This window comes from Callospermophilus lateralis, unplaced genomic scaffold (genome assembly GCF_048772815.1).
Source record: "Callospermophilus lateralis isolate mCalLat2 unplaced genomic scaffold, mCalLat2.hap1 Scaffold_79, whole genome shotgun sequence".
Taxonomy (NCBI): Eukaryota; Metazoa; Chordata; class Mammalia; order Rodentia; family Sciuridae; genus Callospermophilus; species Callospermophilus lateralis.
The window spans coordinates 4,846,224-4,868,040 of record NW_027515935.1 but is presented as its reverse complement, the minus strand read 5'-3'; the positions used below and the strand labels follow the sequence as shown (position 1 = coordinate 4,868,040).

Genomic DNA, 21,817 nt, shown 5'->3' with positions numbered 1-21,817 from the left:
TAATAATATTTTGTTCATCTACAACTAAGAAAAAAATTATTTTAATCAAGTACAACAGTGCTATGGCCACCTTCTAATTATCTATATTCTAATTAAGCCCTTGCAATTGAACTTTCTTGTCATTTAAATTAAAGTCCAGTTCCACTTTTATTTCCTGCCACACCAAGACAAAGAGTTTGCTTGAATATTAGGATTGCTTCTAAATGTCACTTTAATAATGTTTTCTACATATTTAAAAACTCAGTTGAAACAAACTTGGTGGCACAGGCCATAACCCCTGTGGCACAGAAGAATTATACATGGGTATCATGAGTTCAAAGCAACCATTAGTAAAAGCAAGGCACTAAGCAACTAAGTGAGTGCCACAGTCTTGCTGGGCACAATTCAGGAGCCACTTGTCAAAAGAAACAATCTTTATTTTTAGAACACACACCGGACCACACAGCTCCTAAGGAAAAATCCTCAGAACCCAACTGCCACCACTGGCTTTTCTCAAGCCTCTCAACCTTCCCCACTCCTCCTGCTCTTGAGGCTTATTGCCTGGGTCACATGGGCGTAGCCAAAGAAAGACCAACAATGAGCAGCTCCTTAGTCTGAAAGGGCGGAGAAAAAGCCCAATGAGCATCATGGCAGAGCACCCAATCAGCTAGAAGTTGCTGGGGCTGCTGTGAGCCAATCATCAGCTGGCAGCTGAAAGTTTGCTGGTAGCTGGAAGTTTGCTGGGGTCCTTTCGGCTGTGGCTCTCAACAAGTGAGACCCTCTCTCTAAATAAATATAAAAATGGACTGGGGATGTATCTCAGTGCCCCTGAGTTAAATACCTCGTACAAAAAAAAAAAAAAGAAAAGAAAAAAGAAAAAAAAAATCAATTGAGGACAAATATATTAAAGAAACAAACAAACAAAAAAAAAAACACCTTAATTTTGGACAAATTAACTACACTATTTTGAGGATGGTCTTAGGCGTGGCCTAAAAAAACTTCATTTTAAAAACTCCAGTTTGAAACATGCAATCTCACCAGGCATGCCTAAAGAAGTCCTGCAGTATTGCCCTCAGACATAAACAAATTACTTCTCCTCACCTTGATAAACAGAGTGAGGCCTCTGTCAGATTGTCCTCACCTAATAAGAGGGAAGGGTGAGAAGACAAAGGTGCAGACCACCAGACCAGATGTTTCTGACCCTAGAGTCATGAAAAAATGGTGGTAACTAACAAGAATTTTAAAAAAGGGTCAAAAAGCTGCAAAATTTAGTATAAAGAATAGAAAAAATGAACAGATGTTCAGCCAGATCAATAAAAAATGCACTTGAGCTGGGCAGGCTGATGAGGACTTGGAAAGACATCTAATCACTTCTCATCATTTGTACTATCCTCACCACTCTTAAACTCTACAGCCACACCTCAGTGAGAGTGGGAAAAGTAAAAGATTATGTGATGTTCTTCTCATGTGATGAAAACTTAATTTCAGTGGGGAGAAACCCAATGGGGAAAATAAAACCAAGAGGCAAGATCTCCCACACACCCAAAATATATACATTTATGAATAAAAATTTTATCAAAATTACTTTAAAATTTCATTTAACTTTTGTGCTTTCTGGCCTTATGAGAAAGCAAATTTTATTTTAAACTTCTAAGCAATGTCCTAAGGCATTAATGTTTCCCTGGAGGGAAAAACAATATAATGCATTAGTATAATTTAAAAATTTCTAATTATTCATAATAAAAATTAATAAGGACAGCTTAAATCAATTTAATACCTTAAACCACTATATCCAAAATATTATTATTTTTGAAAATATAAATTGACTAATAAATAAATGTATTTTTCAAGCTTCATCCTAAAATTCACTCTTGACCTCTCAGGGATATCTATGTTCACCATAGCTATATTCCATGTTTGAGATCTATAAATACCCTGACCTCAGCAAGGTGAAAAAAAAATGGACAACTCAGTTCTGTGTCATAGATTATGGAATAAACATACCAAACAACATTCTCTCAGGGCCAAAGAACAGGAGAGACTCTGCACTTTGAGAGAGCAGTCATCTACAACTCAGAAGTGTACAAAAGTGGAAACTGTTTCTCACAGGATTCTGGGCACAGATCCATTTTCATTTTAAATATCATACTTTAACCAAAAGAGATTGGTATCACAGGGGAGAAGACTCTAGGTCATCAGATCATCAGTAACCCAGAAACTAGAGTCTAAACATTTATAAAAAATTTATTTTGCAGTTTTGTCTTTAGCCTAACACAGGGTTGTGATTTCAATTTCGTTTTTAGTCTGGCTACTCTGAGAATATCATCAAACATTAAAGGCATAGAAGTCTACACATATTTCCATTTAATTCAATAAAGCCTGTCAAGAGATTAAAGTTTAAGCTTAAATTAATAAAAATTTAACCAGTAGCTAGAAGGCACAATATATTTTTCACATAACTTCTGTTCCACATTCAGCCTATGTTTAGTGAATTAGATATCTATCACTGAATTAGAAGAAACCATATAAAAATTATTGTCTCAACCGTGGGCTTATCATCATTTAAGCCTGGGTTCATATTGGATCTTTTTTCTCCATTAGGTGATAGTTGGTAAGGTTACTGAACTTCAGAGGAATATATGGTTGCCAAAAAAGCACTCTTCTTCTCAGAATCAAATAAATTAATGTGGGCTCATACTCTTGGAGGTGACAGTGTTATGAAAATAAAAACAAAGTATTAAAAAATGTTTCCTGACTAATACACTTTCATAGTCACAGGTTTACATAAGTCACACACAAAAAATAAGTGCTCAGATCCAAAATTTGGGAAATATACTCTGCAGTTTGGCTACAAGAGGAGTAAAAACACATTGTCACCTTTATGTGTACAGATAGGGCTAAAGAATTGCTAATATGTTGACACTCGGTATCATTTTGCTTTTTGTAATGGATGAGGTTTACATAGCTGTTCAATGTGAAAGAATATTTGAAAGGACCTCTGAATATTAAGCAACTTTACTGGAATTCATGATCAATTCTATGTGACCCCAAAGCCACAACTCACATCCTCTATACTACACGAATTATCAATCTTTCATTATTGTCTTAGAAGTTAGATAGTGCAACAAAAATGCAGAATATTTTTTTGTACCAAGGACTGGACTCAGAACACTTTATCACTAATCACATCTCCATCCCATTTGTTTTTAAAGACAAGCTAAGTTCTCACTAAGATGCTTAAGGCCCCACTGAGTTGCTTAGTCTAGGCTTGAACTTAAAATCCTTCTTCCTCAGCGTCTTGAGTCACTGAAATTACAGACATGCATTACAATATTGGCTCTTGTTTCCAGATTTATACATAGGCAAAATTGAAATGAAAAGCAGAGAAGCAGCTGTTATAATCACCCCTTTATTAATTCTGGCTGACTTCCTAAGGTTTAAATATTGAAACCCGTATTTCAATGTATACTGAAGGTAACATTATCTATATTATCAACAGTCTGTTGATCTCCATTTTATCCAGACAATTTTTTACTACCTAAACTTTGATTTAATTTGAAAATGTTACTCAATATGTTTGAACTTCTGTTTTTCTTCTGGCATTATTAGGATACTAGGTTCAAACCATACAGCCTATGGAAATTTATGGTGTGGTTATAGCTAAAAAGAAGACTATATGATAAATAAAATTTTAAACTCATGAGGATGAGGTGTTTTTTTTTTATTTTTATGTAACCTTGGTGAATAAGATACAGAGTACACAGCCAAAACTTAACTCATACAAAGCAGGCTCTAACTCTAGTTAATAAAGAAAAATATCAAATACAAAAAGTTGTGTTTCAAAATTACATAGCAGTTGGTTTGTTATCAGCAGCACAGGAATGGGTTTCTGCCATATAATAATATCAGTATGACTTCAATACATATGATATCTTTAGATGCAGCCACACAGCAGTTAATCAATGATAAGTGTTAAGAATGATGAGCTTGTTTAGATAGCATCTGGAGTTGGCTTTTAGTAATCCTAGACAGGGGGATTGTGTTCTAGTCATATCACAATACAGCATATTTTTTGAGGCCTGTGGATGCAGAGCTCTTACCTCTTTGCTAATAAATCATTGCAGAAGACTTCAGGTGTGTAGATTTTTTGATGATGAAACCTATAATGGTTGATCATTGGAAAGGCCACACATGGCTATAGCTACTCTGTTGTTGATGCTTCCAACAGGTTACTGCTATTATTATGATTATGATAATTATTAATATTATTATCATTTATTTAAGTAATAAAAACCTTAATTAAGTATATACATTCATTGTCATAAACATTTTCTTCTGAGCATGTGTTCACTATGTAAAATATTGATCATGCACCTTTGTTTTCTAGCCTATATATGAAAAGGCCTATGGAATGATGCAGGATTCTGAGGGCTGAATGCTCTGGACTACCTGGGAGCTATTGTTACCTCTGCATAAGCATGACTACACTGCCAACTCTTCCTCACGTCTCTCAATTGCTAGAGACCAAAATTTTACATCCTGGGTCTCAACACTCACACAGCAACTCGCATAATTTTTAGGATATTTTCAGGTGAGAGATATCTCAGTCCTGATAGACTAATGGAGATTTTTAGGGGGGTAGTGGCACCTATGGACACGAAGAAGCATACAACACTTTGTTGCCTCAGTCCAATTACAGTACACTCCTGCGGAGAGCTGTGACATAATGGGATTAGTTCCTTGTAAACAGAAATACGGATTCTGACTGCACTGTGTGCAAACATAAACCTTGGAAGTTGAACTATCAATGAATTTCTGAAGCCCAGGCCCCAGCCCCTGGCCAAAGAAAAAAGTGGCAGAAGTGGCATAGATGATTTGGAGAAGTAGTCAAATGAGTCATGTGCAGCTGCTTTGGTCATGGGATGAATGGTTTCTATAGATCTGACAGCAAAAACTGATGGAAGTGTATGAGAGACTACCAGAATGGGAAATTGCAAGATAATCAAGTAAAGGAATCCAATGTATATCCAGTAGAGAAAGATATCTCTATTTTGAAAATACCCATCAACCTCCATTCTTATGATTGAATCTGGGGAGAAGAAGGATAAAGGCCTTCAAATCCAGTCAATGGATGATGCATAAAATGAAACACCAGGAGTCAATAACTCCAGTGAACAACTGGCATGGCCAGCCCAGGTATCCAAATTTACCCCATTTTACCTTTTAAGCACAACTGGTGGACTTAAAAAATAATTTACCCAGGTGGCAAGAGAGCAAGATTATTATTTTTTTGTCTGTAGAAATTAGAGATAAACAGCATTCTGTGTTGCACCTTAAGAGTGGAGAGGTTAGCATTGCTCCTTACAGTAGAAGTTGTAAAATGCTCAAAGCCATGAGGCATTTAAGGACCAAAAAATACCAAGTATGTTAGTACCTGGCCAGGCTTCCAGAGGGCAAGTAACCAAGGTCATAAACACTCATATTGAATCTATGTTCTCAAGGTCAAAAACATTTGTTTGTGAGCATGCTCTTACATCAGTAAAATGTTGTTGATATGCCTTCTTTGTCTGACCTGCATAAAAAAAAGTTCTATTTAATAATTTGGGGGGCTGAGGTATAGAAGCTAGAGGTTGGTAATGGGCTATTGCTGAATTCAAAAGTAGCATGCCTACCATCCCAAAAGTTCCTCACATCTTTGTTCAACTGCTTGAGCCGCAAAACTTCTTTTTTGATATAAGCCCCTGCACAACAGCCAGAGATGTGAAACCACTTTTAATTTGAGACTGTCACAAATCCTCTGCTTTATGCAAGGAGTATTGTGTTGTTTTGTAGACATACTCCCAGATAAAATTCATGTAGTGGAGATTTAGTATATTATTTATTTTAGATTACACCTATGGCCTTAATGTTGTCTCACCCCCACTTTTTTGATGTAGTGTTTCATATTCTCCATTTACAAAACTTTTGTGATACAGATACAGTCCTTTTGTTGCAGTTTCCATAGCATCCTGCATTTTCATCATGACTGAAATGAAATATGGCTGTTTTCATATTACTTCTGATAAGAAATTTTTAAAATATTGCTTGTTCTTGATTTTTCAATTCAATTTTCAGCAATTTCACAAGTTTATTTTAAATCCTTGCTATAAGCTTTAGACGTTTTGCTCAAACATATTATCGACATTGAATTAAAAGTTCATTAGATGTAAAAATTTTGTTTTTCTTTTTTTTATTCTTTCTTTTTTTTAAGGTGAGAGGAATGAATACTTAACCCAGGGTAGTTCTCCTAAACCCCTATATCACCAGATTTTTAAATTGTATTTTATTTTATATTTGGTTTTCACACAAAGTCTTGCTTAGTTTCTTAGTGCCCTCTCATATTATTTAGGCTGAATTTGAAAATGTGATTATTCTGCTTAAGTCTCCCAAATTATTAAGATTGCTGATATGAGCCACATATGTGTGCAACCTCCCTCCCCTTTTTGAATAAATGTCACTACTTAAAAGTGTCACTACTTAAAAATAATGATGGATCATGGCTTCTAAAGAAGGTAAGTTTTGCCTTTGTGTCAGGCATATTCTATCTTGATATGTACTTAAAAATTGTGGGCACACAACAAAGCATCTTTGTAATATCCTGTTTCAAAATAAACAAAAAGAAAAGAAAAAAATTGAGGATATAGCTCAGCAATATTAATTCTCTCAGTTTAACCACCAGCACTACACTCATATAAACACACACACAAAGTACTTGTGGGATTTTGAAAATATTTTTTGACACTGAACAGCTGTATAAACCTCATCTATTACAAAAGGCAGAATTAGTGACATAATATCAGTAGTCCTTTAGCCTTATCTGTGTACAGAAATTCAGTAATGTAATTCTACTTCTATTCTAGCCAAATGCAGAATGCATTCTACAAACTTTGGGTCAGGGCTCCTCTTCTTTTTTTATGGCTTTTATAAAGTTGTGGCTATGAAAGAGTACTAGTCAGGTACCTAGTCAGGAAATATTTTTTAATGTTTCTGCTTTTGCTTTTACAACACTGTCTCCTCAATGAGAACAAGCTCACCTTAATTTATTAGATTCTGAGATATCATGTGAAGAAGATTCAGGGTCCTTTTTTTTTTTGGCAGCCAGATCACATTCTGAAGTTCAGTAATCTTAAAAGCTAAACATATGCAGCAAAAATATTGCAGATGAATGCAGTTCAATCCAAATGTGAACTAGTAAGTTTTAGAGTGACTTTTTATACAGTTATAGACAACAATATACCCACTAGAGGGAAAATGTAAGGTTTTAATCATATGTGGTACAGTGAATATCTGGAAAACAGCAGATATCTTATATAAAGTATTTTAATTTATCTTATTTAAGTTCATATCTTCAGCCCTGATCCTTAGTCTTTTAATAATGAAAAAGGACCAGCTTGCCTTTTGGACTTGATTCTGGGACTACTCGGCTTAGGTTGGAGTCAGTGCCTGAAGACTTGTCCAATAAGTCTCTTAGGTGCCATTCTCTTTTTTTTTTTTTTTTTTAGAGAGAGAGAGAGAGAGAGAGAGAGAAATTTTTTTTATTATTTATTTTTTAGTTCTCGGCAGACACAACATCTTTGTTTGTATGTGGTGCTGAGGATCGAACCCGGGCCAGACACATGCCAGGTGAGCGCACTACCATATGAGCCACATCCCCAGCCCTTAGGTGATATTCTTTTAATCATTTTGTAGGCTTTCGGTCATGGATCAGGAGCCCAAATTTCTGTGCTAAGGAGAAGCTGAAAACAAATCACAGTGAGAACTCTAAAAACCCTGAAAGCAAGAAAATGATTATTGTGCCTGTAAGAGTAACATTTCTAAGCTGCTTCAAAGTTGCAAAGCCTGAGTTAAAGTGTAAAAGACTGGGCATGGTAAAATTTTTTAGGCTACAAGGCTTGGGTTAAAAAGTATAAGACCAAGTATTGTTAAGTTCCCCTGCTATCCCCAAAACTTGAAATACCTCTAGCTGTTAGGACAATACCCGAATTGCCCAGTAAATATTCCCACTGACTCTCTGGTTATCTCATAGCTTAGGACTCTGTGCAGCTTGTCACATAGGTATTTAGGCCCTAAAACCAATCAGTTTGAATGTGTACCCCGCTTAGGAGTGACCAATCACCCCTGTCCAATCTGTTCCCACCAATGAATGTACTAATCATGCCTCAGAGTTGTTGTTCAATTTTCCCGTGCCTCATGATGATTTGTTCTGATGTATGCAATCCCCCACCCTCCCCAAAAAGTGTACTTAAGCACTGCTTGACCTCTGCTCAAGGCTCTGGGGTGCTCTCCCTTCTTGAGCGAGCCTGCCTGGAACCTAAGCGCGCTGAATTTGATCCTCAATAAACTCCCTCCTGCTTATTGCATAAAGTCAGTCTCTTGGTGGTCTCTTCCTCCGATGCTTCCCCGGACCCTTACATGCCTTGTTATCTTGAGACTGTATAAGTAGGTTGTTTGAAGCTGGCAAGAGTGGCAATGGTGGAAAATGAAAATTGTGGCTAGGGACTTGTGAGGGGGCAACAATTGTGATATATGCAGTACAGGAGAGAAATAGAGAATTTCTATGCACTCCTGCCCCTTTCAATGCTTTATTCATTCAATTACTCAACATAATTTCACTCTATACGTTCTTAATCAAGAAAACAACAATTCTTTATGCTAGATCCTGCAATAGACATAATCCATTCAGAGCTAACAATTATAAATTAATTCTAAGCACTGCAAAGGACACGTAATAATGACAGGATAATTATAGACATTCCCTCTGCATGCTAAGTTCAAAAGACTCAAGCCTTAGGCTATATGTCCAGCATATGCACACTCACTCAGACCAGGGTGATCAGGACAAAAACCAAGGCAGAGCTTTCCTGGTGTGAAGCAGATGACTGGTTGAGTAGAGGATGATAGGGAGAAGTTGCAGCTCTCACCAGGGTCCAGACAAGGGCATAGAGTTGTAGAGTGGTGAGTATTACGCAGAGGATCAGGAAATGAAGACAACTAATGGGATGTCAGGTCCTCATCAGGCTCTCCATCTCAAGTGCATCAGGCTCTCCATCTCAAGCTTAGATCAGCAGTTAAAAACCTGGACATTTTGTTTCATAATTGTATGGTGTTTTCAGCTTGTCTCTAAAGCCCTTTGTGGGCATCCATGTGCCATGAGTCCAGCATGTTCCCACATTGTGTGGTGAAGACTGGAATAATTATCTGAAGAGAACCCCAACTTCATTTGCTGTGTCCATGCACAAGAGAGATTGTACTTTTATAGCTTGTTATGGAGGTTTTTTTTTTTTTTTTTTTTTTTTTGTGTGTGTGTGTTTTGGTGTTTTGTTTTGTTTTTTGGTACCAGGAATTCAACCCAGGGGTGTTCAGCCACTGAATCACATCCCCAGCCCTTTTAAAATATTTTTATATGGAGACAGCGTCCCTTTGAGTTTCTTAGGGCCTCATTAAGTTGCTGATGCTGGATTTTAACTTAATGCTCCTCATGACTCCTGAGCTTTTTTAATGTAGGGGAAGCAGTATCACAAATTCAGAACAACAATATAAATTCCAGAACTGAAGCTTAACTCTTCCTAGGTCTGAGAATAAACCTCTAGTTTTCTAGCTCTCAGCTCACATATTTAAATCCAGGGTTCTTTTTTCATAGTGAATTAGTATAAAATAGAAGAGATAGTAAAATTACAGTGTAATTAGAATAATGAACCTCATTCTAACGCAGCTGGAGGCTAACTGGAACATATGCTAATGAGCACAATTAAGGCCTATTTCAAATGTAAAAAAACCTTAATGCCCACTTTTGGGAATACCTTCAACAAAGTCCTTTGTCCAGTGGTGAAGTTGCAAGAGGAATGATGGGTCAAGGTAAAGATGAAAATGAACCCATATGGTAGTCAGGATGCCTTTTCTAAAACCTATTTTAAATAATTTTTTCCATGTTTGCTGAAAAACATCTGTAAACTTTTAAGATGGCACACAAAAATGAGTTTATCTGGTATCATTCCCCATCCCACATGGTGGGAGTTCTATTTCGACTTGCTTAAATAAAAAGATTTTATTCTTTAAAATTTGTGAGACAAGCACCCAGATGCAATTGGCAAAGTGAAAAATATTGTTTCATCTCAAAACTCCACTTTCAAAATTATCAATGACTATTTTCCCATATTTCATTTCATTTTTCTTCAAGAACTAGAGAGCATTTTTAAAAGATTTGATTTATCTTCTGTGTAGGAATGGCAGAATTGCTCCATAAACTTAGCAAGCAGGACTGTAGAGGCCTGTCACAGAAGAGAAGGGGGATGGGGGAAGAAGAGAGACGGGAGGGGGAAGGGGGGAGGGGAATGGGGACAGGGAGAGGGAGAGGGTGTTGATATTTATGAGCTCAATGGGAGATGAGCGGAAAAAGGGGGAGTGAGCTCTTACTTCTTTATTGGCTGAGAGTTCGCGCCACTTTGGAGATTTGGAGGTGTGCCATTGTGCCATTAAAAGTTCACGCTATTCAGTGTCATGGACCTGAGCTCCTGAAGAGAAATGCTCCAGGCACCATCTTTTTTTTAAAGAGAGAGAGAGAGAGAGAGAGAGAGAGAGAGAGAGAGAGAGAAAGAATTCTTTTATTTATTTATTTTTTTTAGTTTTCAGCGGACACAACATCTTGTTTGTAGGTGGTGCTGAGGATGGAACCTGTTCTGCACGCATGCCAGGTGAGTGCTCTACCACTTGAGCCACACTACCAGCCCCTCCAGGCACCATCTTTATCAACAATCCAAGCTTTTTACATATGAATAAAGCAGAATAAAATCAGGTGACATTAAAAAGAATTAATCTCTTCTAAATGAGGTAGTGTAGTTTATGTGTCTCAATAAAGGTCCTCAATTCATTTTGTTTTCATATGTAAGACCTTTTAATTAAAATGGCCCTGACGCATAGAAACATTACAAACATTTCATTAAACACCTCTCTCTGGTGTGGCAGGAAAATAAAAGTGGGACTAACTTGAATTCAAACGACATGAAAGATCAATCTCGCTTTCTTTCCTTTTTTTGTTTTTTGTTTTTTGTGGTACTGGGAATTAAACCCAGGGCCTAATGCTTAGAAGGCAAGCACTCTACCAGCTGAGCTTTATCCCCAGTCCCATATTTTGTGAGGCAAATCCAGGGATTGAAGTCATGTGTGCTCTACCACTGAGCCACATCCCTACCCTTATTTTTTTTTTATTTTTACTTGGAGAAAGATTTTCATTGAGTTGCTTAGCTTCTCACCATTGCTAAGACTGACTTCAAATTCAGGATCCTCCTATCTCAGCCTCTGAAGCAGCTGAGATTACAGGCATGCACCACCATGCATGGCCAACTTCCATCTCAAAAACTAAAGTACAAAGCAAATTAGGTCACAGGCTGTCAACAAATAGGTACACTATGAAAAAAACTATTTTTTAGTTGTTTATAGACCTTTATTTTATTTACTTATATGTTGTGCTGAGAATTAAGCCAAGTGCCAGACAAGTTAGCTACTGTTTGACCAGGACACAAGAAAAGACCACCAATTCCAATTAAAATCAAATTAAAGCAAGCTTATTATTTCGACTGGCTGGGCTGCCTCTCCCTCCCAAAACGGTGGGAACAAGACAGCACCTCAACTTTCCTGAAGCCCAGCTTTATAGCCCAGAAAGTTACACAAAGGGGGGTTACAGATAAAAGAACTCTGAAAAGCATCACACTAATGGTAGTTTACATTTTTTTGCTGGCCCCAACATCAGAATTTATGAGGACCATTAGAGCCTCAGAGAGGGTCGTTGTCTGGCCAGAGAAGGCCAATATTTATGAGGTGTCACTAAGTTTCAGAGAGGACTGCTATCTGGTTAGAGAGCCAGGGATGGGTGAGTTCAAGGCATGGGCAGGCTTTCCAAGCAGGTTCAAAATTTGCAGTAATTTGTAGTAAAGCCAAAATTAACTTTTCATGGTTTTGTGGCGAGATGCCCAATTTTAAGAAAAGATCAGGTTGGGTCTATCACTACCACTGAGCTCCAGCCCCAGCCCCCTGGTACATATTTTTTTTATGGTGGATACTAGAGATTGAATTTAGGAACACTGGACTACTGAGACTCAGTCTCAGGGTTATTTTTTACTTAATTTAGAGATGAGGTTTCACTGAGTCATTTAGCACCTCACTTTTGCTAAGGCTGTTTTGAAAATTGATCCTTTTGCCTCAGCCTCTCCAGCAGCTGGGATTACAGGCCTGCACCATCACACCCAGCCTTTGGTATATTTTCAATGCCTATTATAAATACATTTTAACCAGTAGCCTTAAGTCTTTTCTAATATATGTTTGGATTGAATCCATAACCCAGAAATCAGTGAAACAAAGACTCTAGTTTTATCTCCAAAACTGTTTCTTCTATTAGAGTGTCTGAGTTAAGATTACCCATTGAAGAATTTACTGTATATTGTGGTTTCATCCTGACCTCCCATATGTACCTCATTCTGAGTTTTAGAACAGTCTGAAAAATGGTGCCCACAGATACCAAATATCTTGGAGTACTTAAAAAACACCAGTATCTGAGTCTTGCCTTCTAGGGACCAGTTTTAATTTTAAGTGTGTAGTTTCTAAAGGCATTAGTTGAATAATCTGCAGCTTGAAGGCATTTTCTGATAATACCTTTTATCTAAAAGGTATTTAATTTGTTTCCTTTTATTAGATACTGTGAATGAAGATACAATAAAAATAGAAGTGCAGCAATATCTTCAGCAAAAAGATTTCAATTGCTTTACATATATACCCATTTTTTTATTTATTTTGAATTTAAATTACATGCAAGTTAAATCTATCTCTTTCTCTCTTTTATTTTATTTATTTACTTATTTGCAGTACTGAGGATTGAACCAAGGGAGTAACCCATGGGCATTTTACCAATGTGATACATATCCAGTCTCCACCACTTTTATTTATTTATTTATTATTGAAACAAGGTTTACTGATATGCTTAGGATTTTGCCAAGTTTTTGAGTCTGCTCTCTAACTTGAGATCCTCCTGTCTCACCCTTCTAAGCCACAGATAGTACAGGCATGTACAACCTAGTGGTAGTACCCCAAATTACTACTAGTAAATTATGTAGAATTTTTATTTTGGGCTTTTAAAGAACCTTAACATTTTTATCAAAAATATATTTATTAAATTTATGCTGTTGCCAACATTTTTTCCATGTTTTTGTACCCTGAATCCTTATGTTTTTTTTTTTTTTTTAATTTTTGGTTTGGTGATGAGTATTGAACCCAGGGGTGCTTTCCACTGAGACACATTCACTTTCTTTTTTATGTTATATTTTGAGACAGGCTCTCACTAAGTTTCTGGGAGCCTTGTTAAGTGAATGAGGCTGTCTTCAAACTACCAATTCCTCTGCCTCATTTTCCTGAACTTTTAGGATTCAGGCATGTTTCACCAGTCATGACAATTTTACATTATTATAATACCCATTACAACAGCAATGTTCAGGCTGTAGGAAATTCATTTGATTTATGAATTAAATCCCTGAGGCAAGTTTATATGAAGTAGCCAGTGTAAAAGTATTGTGTAAAGATTCCTGGGAATAAACAGGGATTTTTTCTAACCTCTTTTGTGAATGACTGTTGGAAATTATAGTCCATAAAAGTCCTAGAAAAGAATGCAAATTTATTTGTTTGTAGTTTACAGATATTTGCACATGCCCCGTCACCTTTGCATCTAAAACTTTAAACTTCAGAACATAGTAACTCGAACAAAATTTGTTAAAGTTGAAACAGTGCACAAACAAGTTTCTTTTAGGAGCAATTGGTAGTTGTGGAGTTATTACTGTGGTCAGCAGAGTTGGGCCCGGACTCTGGAAGGTCACTCAGGGTATTGGTGATTTACGTTATTCTACACTATTCCACCCACAATACAATACTCCCAGCAATAGTAATTGAGAAAATATGCTGATAATGTCTTGAGCTAAACTGGCACCTTTGATATTTGCCTACTTCTCTGCACTGATCCCAGCTGAGTAATTAGCATGGAACCAGAATGTGAATAGGGTATTTCCTGGGCTTATTGTTTTGGGGTCAGCTGCTCCATTAATGTGTGTGGGGGGTCTGAAACCAGGCTGGTGCAATTATTTTTGTATAGGTTCCTTTGCTCTGGCTGAGGTCTATCATTTTAAATGACAAAAGATTTAGAGTAATTTGCTTCGACTTATTTTTTATACACTTCACAGTTTACATCAAGAAGAAATGCCACAGTGTGTCTGGGCACAAATAACCGAGCCGCCACAAAGCCTTGTAGGTTAAAACAGCAACTACTTTATTTCAACTCTCACTGGCACTGCACACATGGTTTTTCGCCAATGCCACTCACATGGCCCTTCCAGCAACCCCCACACTGGAAATCCCTCCTCCAGCACTTCCCAATCAATGGGAACCCTCAGCGAATCCCCAGGAGAACTCCAAAGTAGAGCAAGAACTTCAAAGTAGCGGGCGCCCAAGGCAGCAAGAGTCACCCCATTGCCTGACTGTAAAGGTCAAATATACAATGCAACCAATCCAGCATCATAGCAATTCGATATAGCTTAACTCAAATCATCATCTCAATGTTTCCCTGCGATAACCTTTCAAACATTCCCTGTCACCTTTCAAATATTCCCTCTGGCAAATGCCAGGCGTCATTCTGACTGGTTGTTGCTCTCAACAAAGAATAAACAGCTAAAATTTATCTCAACACCCCTTTACATACAAAATATAGGTTGTCATTGAATATGTTGGAAGTTTAATCAAGGTTTATTAATTAGAGAACAGGCTGATCTAGAGAGAATGTAAAGTACCACCAAGTCCTATGTTTTCAAAACAAAAAGAAATGTTAGATATATAGGCATTCAGAATATTTTTTCAAAATTTTTTCTTTGTCTATTTTATTTCATTTTTAAATAGAAAGCAAATATAGAAAAAGGAGACCAAGGTGGGAAATATATTTACTGGCAGGACTATGAAGCATTAAAAAATAGAATTATTGATTTCAGAAAAGAAAGATTTGACATATTGTATTTGGACAGGTGGATGGCATGAATGTCCATGATAAGAATGTTGTAAGCTTTTGAAAGAAAATTGATATGGTGAATGAAGCTTATGTAACCTAGATCCTTACTTAAGCCATATTCTGCCACCCCAATAAGCCTTACTAGGTAAACCACTGCTTGACTCTATGCTGAATACTGAATAAAGAAACAATTGCCAATGAGAGGTTTGCTAAATACCTTCCACCTTTGTCATGTTTGTGTCATTTATTCTATTATTAATCAATCCAAAAGTATACAAAAAGTAATGACATTTCAGCTACTTTGAAATTTATCAGTGAATTCCTGACCATTTTTATGGAGGCTCACAGCAGGCCTAGTAGATTCCCTGGAGAAGACTTGGACCTGAATGGGAGCATTAGAACCTTATTTTCCTCCTTCTGTGCTGGGAGCCATTAGCCAAGTAGGTATGACAATTTTCTTGCCAGCGTACCCCATGTTGCTTAGGGGAAGGACTCATGGAAATAGGACATTTTGCAGTGACATTGCATGTAAGGTGACCTTGCTCAAGGACCAGGGTGGATCCGGGCTTAGGGCGTTTCCGGTTTAGAACAATCTGGGTTTAGGGTGTTCCCAGTTTAGGAAGGTTATTCCTGCTGGAAATAGGAAGTATCCTGCTGCCTGAGTTCCCCTTGAGTTATCACGGGATTCACACAGTATTTTTGGGAAACAGAAGCCCAGTGGAGGTGTGGATTTGTGCAGAGAACGTGGATTTCCCATAGAACGTGTTTGTAGAGGGCCGGTGTGAGATCGGGAATGAAGAATTGCTGTTTGAATCTACAAAGCTGTGAGTGGCTTGTGATTTTGTGCCCAGCCAGACTGCGGCATTTGGCGGCCCATATGGGGAACATCTGAAGAGAAGGTAAGTGAAATTGCTCGCCCCTGAAGAAGAGCAAAAGAATGGGTGAGCATTTCAAACAACAATGTGTTCTTGTTCTAATTTATTTTGTTTTTATTTCAAGTTGCCTGTTTCTAGAACTTTCTCAGGCAAACTGGGGAAAATGGTTGACTCAAGGTTTGAAGTTGTTCGCCCCCGAGAAAGAGAAATTGTTAGAGAAAGGAGGCACCCCAGTAAGACCAAGAACAGTTAAGGCATATGTTAATACAATACAAAAATGTAGCCCATGGCTTTTTAAAGACGAGTTATTAAGTATATCAATGGGATCATCATGGTATCCTGTAGAAAGATTTTTCTGCAACAAGGAAGAGATGGCTAATTCTGTTTACTACAATTGTCTAAGATCTTTTTTTTTTACAGATATCTGATTAATTTACAAAGCTAAAGTGTTAAAATATCAACTACTAAATATAAAATCAAGTAATCTTTACTTATTAAGTTCCATAAGGTAATATATTTAAACATTATGTGCGTTTTCATAAATTGGTAATTGGAAAAAAAGTTTAATATTACTTTGGTCTGTGTCTTTGCCAAAACAAGGTTACTAAGTGCTAATATTATATCAGGTTTAATTTATATACAAAGAGTATAAGAAGTTTCAGTTGGGCTTCAATTATTGTATTATAGTACCATAAAAAACATGAAAGTATTTTATCTTATTAAAGTGGAGTGACTTATCTAAATCAGAAATTTTATAAGAGTTGTTTCAGAATGTGAATTTATAAAAAGGGTTAATGGATAGAAAAGACATATTAAAAGATTGAAGATGTGAAAATATATTTTAATATAAAAGGTTAATAGAAAAAGAAATGTTTCTAGATGAGATAATGTCTGTGTGGTAAAGTAAAAAGTTGTAAAATTCCATTTAAAAAGATTTTGAGGAAACTAGACTTACTTTAAAAGCTTAAGAAAGGAAGAAAGAAAAAAAAAGTATATGTACATGGCAGATTGAGACAAAGCTTCTTAATGGAGTAAAAAAGGCCTTTAGTTGAAGGGCAGCCATGTAAACTAACATTAAGTGATTTAAACAAAATCTAAGCCTCGTTTAAAAGAGTGAAGCTGTAGGTGGTGAAAAAGTACATTTAAAAGTACAGTATAGATGATAATTAAAAGGCTTTAAAAGGTTAAATTGAAGGTTGTTAAGATGCCTTCATGACAGAGGAAAAAAACATGAAAATGGGAAGATAATAGGATAAAAAATATTTAGATAAAGAAGATTAAAAATTTGAAGTAAAAAAACTTTAAAGACAGAAGTATAGAAAGTTAAAAAGAAAAAAGATAAAGAAGATGTAGAAAGATAGAGAAGATGTAGAAAGACAAGAATTTTAAACCCACAAAGTAGGAAACAAAAGAAAAATAGCAGGAAAAAAACAACTAAAGGTGTATGTACAAACCTTAAAAGAAAACTAGAAGATAGAAACAAGATAAAAATGGTTAAAAATGTCAAACAAAGGTATTTCAGATAAAAAATACAAAAAGCTAAGACAACTATTAAATACAGAGATTCAAGATAGAATTAAAATGTACTCATTAAAACAAAAAGAGGGAATTGGAAAGGGGTATATAACCCAAAGATAAACTTAAAATAACACTTTTTACTCTAAACTTTTTTAAAATTGGATTCATCAGGACTTAGTGCTGCGGAAAGACATATGTATCCAAAAGAATGTATATAAGCCTAAGGTACTTTGGAAAGATATTCTAACAGGACAATGGAAAGGTCCTGACCCAGTGATTGTCTGGAGTTGGGGCTCTGTTTGTGTTTTTGCACTGGGAGAACAGCAGCCGATTTGGATTCCAGAGAGATTAACTAAAACAATTTCTACAGATCAAAAAGAAGATGATTTGACTCAAATCCAAAACAGCTGATGTCCAGAGCTCCAGCTTGGCCATTCTTATATCTGCAACAGTGATTAACCGGGATGCTTTTTTCAATATCTAATTTATTATTGCATTTTTCCCACATCATAAAGTTCTATTTTATTTTTAGAGCTCATACAAACCTAGGTTAATGTTTTTCTGATCAGTTTTATTTTTTGACTGTGGTGTTTTTAAACATTACAATGGAGATTTCACCTACGTAAAGCTACAAGGCCTTTATTATTGTCTTATGTGTTGTACTCTTGTGTTTTGTGTTGTATGTCTGTGTGTGTGTATGTCCATATTTCATGTATGAGGAGCGCTCATGAAAAATGGATCCGAATTATTATTATTATTTTTTTTTATTCATGTGATTTAAATGGTTTAATTTAAATTAGGTAAACAGCTGTTAAGGATTGTTTTTAAAGAAGGTTAACAGATCTCTTTGCTTACTTTCACCTTTCCTTTTCATTATATTTAATAATTCTTTTCAGGATAATGTCTCTTTAGCATCATTGCCAGAATTCTTATCTTCATCCCAGTGCCGGTGAAGACAAAGATAAAACCAAACTACAGCTTCTATGATAGCTGTCACAGTAAACTGTATAAACTGATGCATCAATGAATATAACTCAACAAGTAATGCTCAATCAAGGAGTCAACTTACTTTGGGAGGAAAAGGACTTTGGGAGGAGACGGACATATTGATAGATTCCTCCGCTTTGAACTGCTTGCAGAACTTGCCTGGACTATGTAACTATCGTTTGGTGCAGCGAATTGTGGTAATGCTGGCATATCTTTGCTGATGGTGTCACCAGTGATGCAATATTTATTTTCTTGCCAGCGCACCCCATGTTAATTGTGGCAGTGCTGGCATATCTTTGCTGATGGTGTCACCAGTGATGCAATCTTTCCAAAGGAACTGTCAATTGGCTTGGTGTCATGGCATTTCTGTATCCTCCTCCTTTCTGCTAGTGATGGTCTAAAATTTGGGGGCCAATGGCTATAAGCTGGACCGATAGTCAGTGATGGGTATGATCCAATTGCAGTGGTATTAACCTAAGACAGGAGGCTGACGCCTAAAGGTCAGTTCTCCGATGACGGGTAAGAACCATATGTTGAATTTGACAACCTACCAGGCACAGTCCTTAAGCCACATTAACCTCACTCTCCCACTGGCAGCAAGGCCAAATTGGGGGCCAACAGAGGTGAGGCAAAGAACCTCACCCCCCCACTGGTGCATAGACCTATCCACAAGTATGGCTGTATGCTGGACCGGTAGTCAGTGACGGGTATGATCCAGTTGCAGTGGTATCAACCTAAGACAGGAGGCTGACGCCTAAAGGTCAGTTTTCCGATGACGGGTAAGAATCATGAGTTTTATTGGAAAACCTACCAGGCACGGTCCCTAAGCCACATTACTTGTTGTTTAATTAATCAGAAGGGGGGAGATGCTGGGAGCCATTAGCCAAGTAGGCATGACAATTTCCTTGCCAGCGCACCCCATGTTGCTTAGTGGAAGGACTCGTGGAAATAGGACATTTTGCAGTGACATTGCATGTAAGGTGACCTTGCTCAAGGACAAGGGCGCATCCGGGTTTAGGGCATTCCCTGTTTAGGAAGGTTATTCCTTCTGGGAATAGGGCGTATAATGCTGCCTGAGTTCCCCTTGAGTTCTCACGGGATTCAGACAGTATTTTTGGGAGACAGAAGCCTAGTGGAGGTGTGGATTTGGGCAGAGAATGTGGATTTCCCCAGAACGTGTTTGTAGAGGGCCGGTGTGTGATCAGGAATAATTGCTGTTTGAATCTACAAAGCTGTGAGTGGCTTGTGATTTTGTGCCCAGCCAGACTGCGGCACTTCTAAAATTAATCAATATTTTGAGATGACTTTCTGGCTGGAGGTAGAAAACAGGAATCATTTCAGAAGAATTGAATCAGCTCAGAAATGTGTCAAACCCAGCTGGGCACCCAGCTCAGTAGTTCACTGGTCACAAATATCTGCAGTGGCCTCATGATTGGCAGCCTTGCACAAAGAAACATCAACCTTGGTGCTTTCCCAGTTTCCAGGTAAGTCACATGGGTCTCAGGCATTGGGCACTCACCTGCCTTCCTAAAAAACCTGCAAAGTCACTATCCAGTTGTTCATTCTTAATAGTTGCTAAACACTCTGTGCTTTTCAAGGTGAAATAATAAATAAATAACAGCATCATGACTGCTCACCCCAGCCTGCTTGTTTTTATGCAAACACAGTAGATCTGTTTCAAAAGGAGCTAAGTGGGGCTGGGATCCTGGCTCAGTGGTAGAGCACTTACCTAGCATGTGTGAGGTCCTGGTTTTGATCCTCAGCATCATATTAGATAAATAAGTAAATGTATTGTGTTCATCCACAAGTAAAAATTATTTTTAAAAAATAGGCTACGTGTTCTGTCTTGCTCCCCAAGTGGTGCAAAAAGTCACATAATCTTATTAAGAGAGACTCATGGAAGGCACAGGCAGGGGGCACCGGCAGGAAGAAGTTCACAGCTGAGGAGGGTCTTACTCCTGGCACTCGGGACTTTCTAGAGTGAAGAAAAAGAACCCAGTGCCTACCTGGGAACCATGCCCTGGCGGCAGTGGCTGGGTCCCCTGTCAACTGAACTAGACGGGTTTAAAGAGGGTTTCTCGAGGTCCCCAGTCCTGGGAAGGCAGTGTCCCTCTCTTGGTCTTTCTTCTTCTTTTAGTTTTCTAGGGTCTAGTGTTGGCACCAGGTGAGCAAGTTGCCTTGGGAGTCTGAGCTCGCCCACATAGGGTTGGGAGGACAGGCCCCAGGACAGCAGCGCCTCGCAGCAGGGGAAGCTGGAGCTCCCAGTCCCCTCTGTGGAGATGGCAGGAGGCCTGTATTTACTGCGGACTGTACTCCAGGCTCCATGCACCGGGCCTCATCCCCGGATCACTGGGATCCGCAGGTTCCAGGGCTTGGTGGTGTCTCTTGCACTCTGTTCTAGGGCTCTTGCTTTTAGCTCTGCATCACTGTGAAGCGACCAGCATTTGAGCCTGATTTCCTGAGCTTTTGGGTGCCACCTGCTGTATGCCCTGGAGGCCAGGCTGCCCAGATTTTGGAAAGGACCAGAGTGCAGCATCTGCTCCATGACCCTGAAAGTGCCTCATTGGGAAAACTGACTCCAGTATGGAGCTCCTGGTCCTGAAGGGATCTCAGGGGACATGTGAGTTGGGGCATGGCCTGCAGAATGGGAGGAGTTGGCAGACCTTAGGCCAGGCAACAGCAAAAAAGCCCCACAGTTTTCTCTCTGGGCTGGCTGCCAGGCACTGTCAGGTAGGGACACCTGTGGCCACCTGTGGGAGATCAAAAGGATGAAAACAACACCTCCAGTCCCGGGATGGCAGAGCCTAACAGAGGGGCATTTTCTAAAAGATGAAGAGATGGAAAATGGTCAAAACTAGTACATTTTAAAGTTGAAATAAAAGCTTGCAAAATTTTGGGACAGTATTTTTGTGTAACTTGTGCCTAAAGAAATATTAGGTAATTGACTCCCTTCTACTTTTTTAGCTTTTGCTTTTATTTTATTTTAGCAAAGAATCGGTTTTGTCAGCATTTTCCTCAGGAGCTGAGCATTACCCACAGCAAGGAAGACAAACTAGCAATTTTCAAGTTGATCTTGACTTCATGTCTGGGATCTAGCACTTCTAAATGTAGAGGAAAATCATTTCTTGCTGTATTTTCCATGTGTGATTTCTTCCCTTATCTTCAAGGACCCAGTGATATTTGTTTACTGGTTTCATAAGCATCTATTTAAATGTAGTTTTTGTATGAAATACTCTCAGTTGCCACAGGGCATAATTTGTCAGAGAAAGCTGCTAGTGGCTTCACTTTCCAAGAATGTAAGTCATTTTCTTTCTTTGATTTTAGAGAGTTGATATTACACAGCATCTGAACTTTGTGGGGACAATTTTCCAAGTACATCTGTCATTAA

General features: G+C 37.9%; 1 protein-coding gene across 1 annotated transcript in view; it reads right to left on the bottom strand.

Annotated features, from left to right (window-relative positions):
- The window catches only part of LOC143640941 (uncharacterized), a 61,633-nt gene extending 40,659 nt beyond the window's left edge, over positions 1-20,974 (bottom strand). Inside the window, exons 1-2 of the mRNA XM_077108449.1 lie at positions 20,780-20,974; positions 14,337-14,528 (exon numbers count right to left, since the gene is read on the bottom strand). Of these exons, the coding sequence (XP_076964564.1) occupies positions 14,337-14,528; positions 20,780-20,974 (387 nt within the window). The remainder of the gene's footprint in view (positions 1-14,336; positions 14,529-20,779) is intronic.
- Between the last annotated feature and the right edge of the window lie 843 nt (positions 20,975-21,817).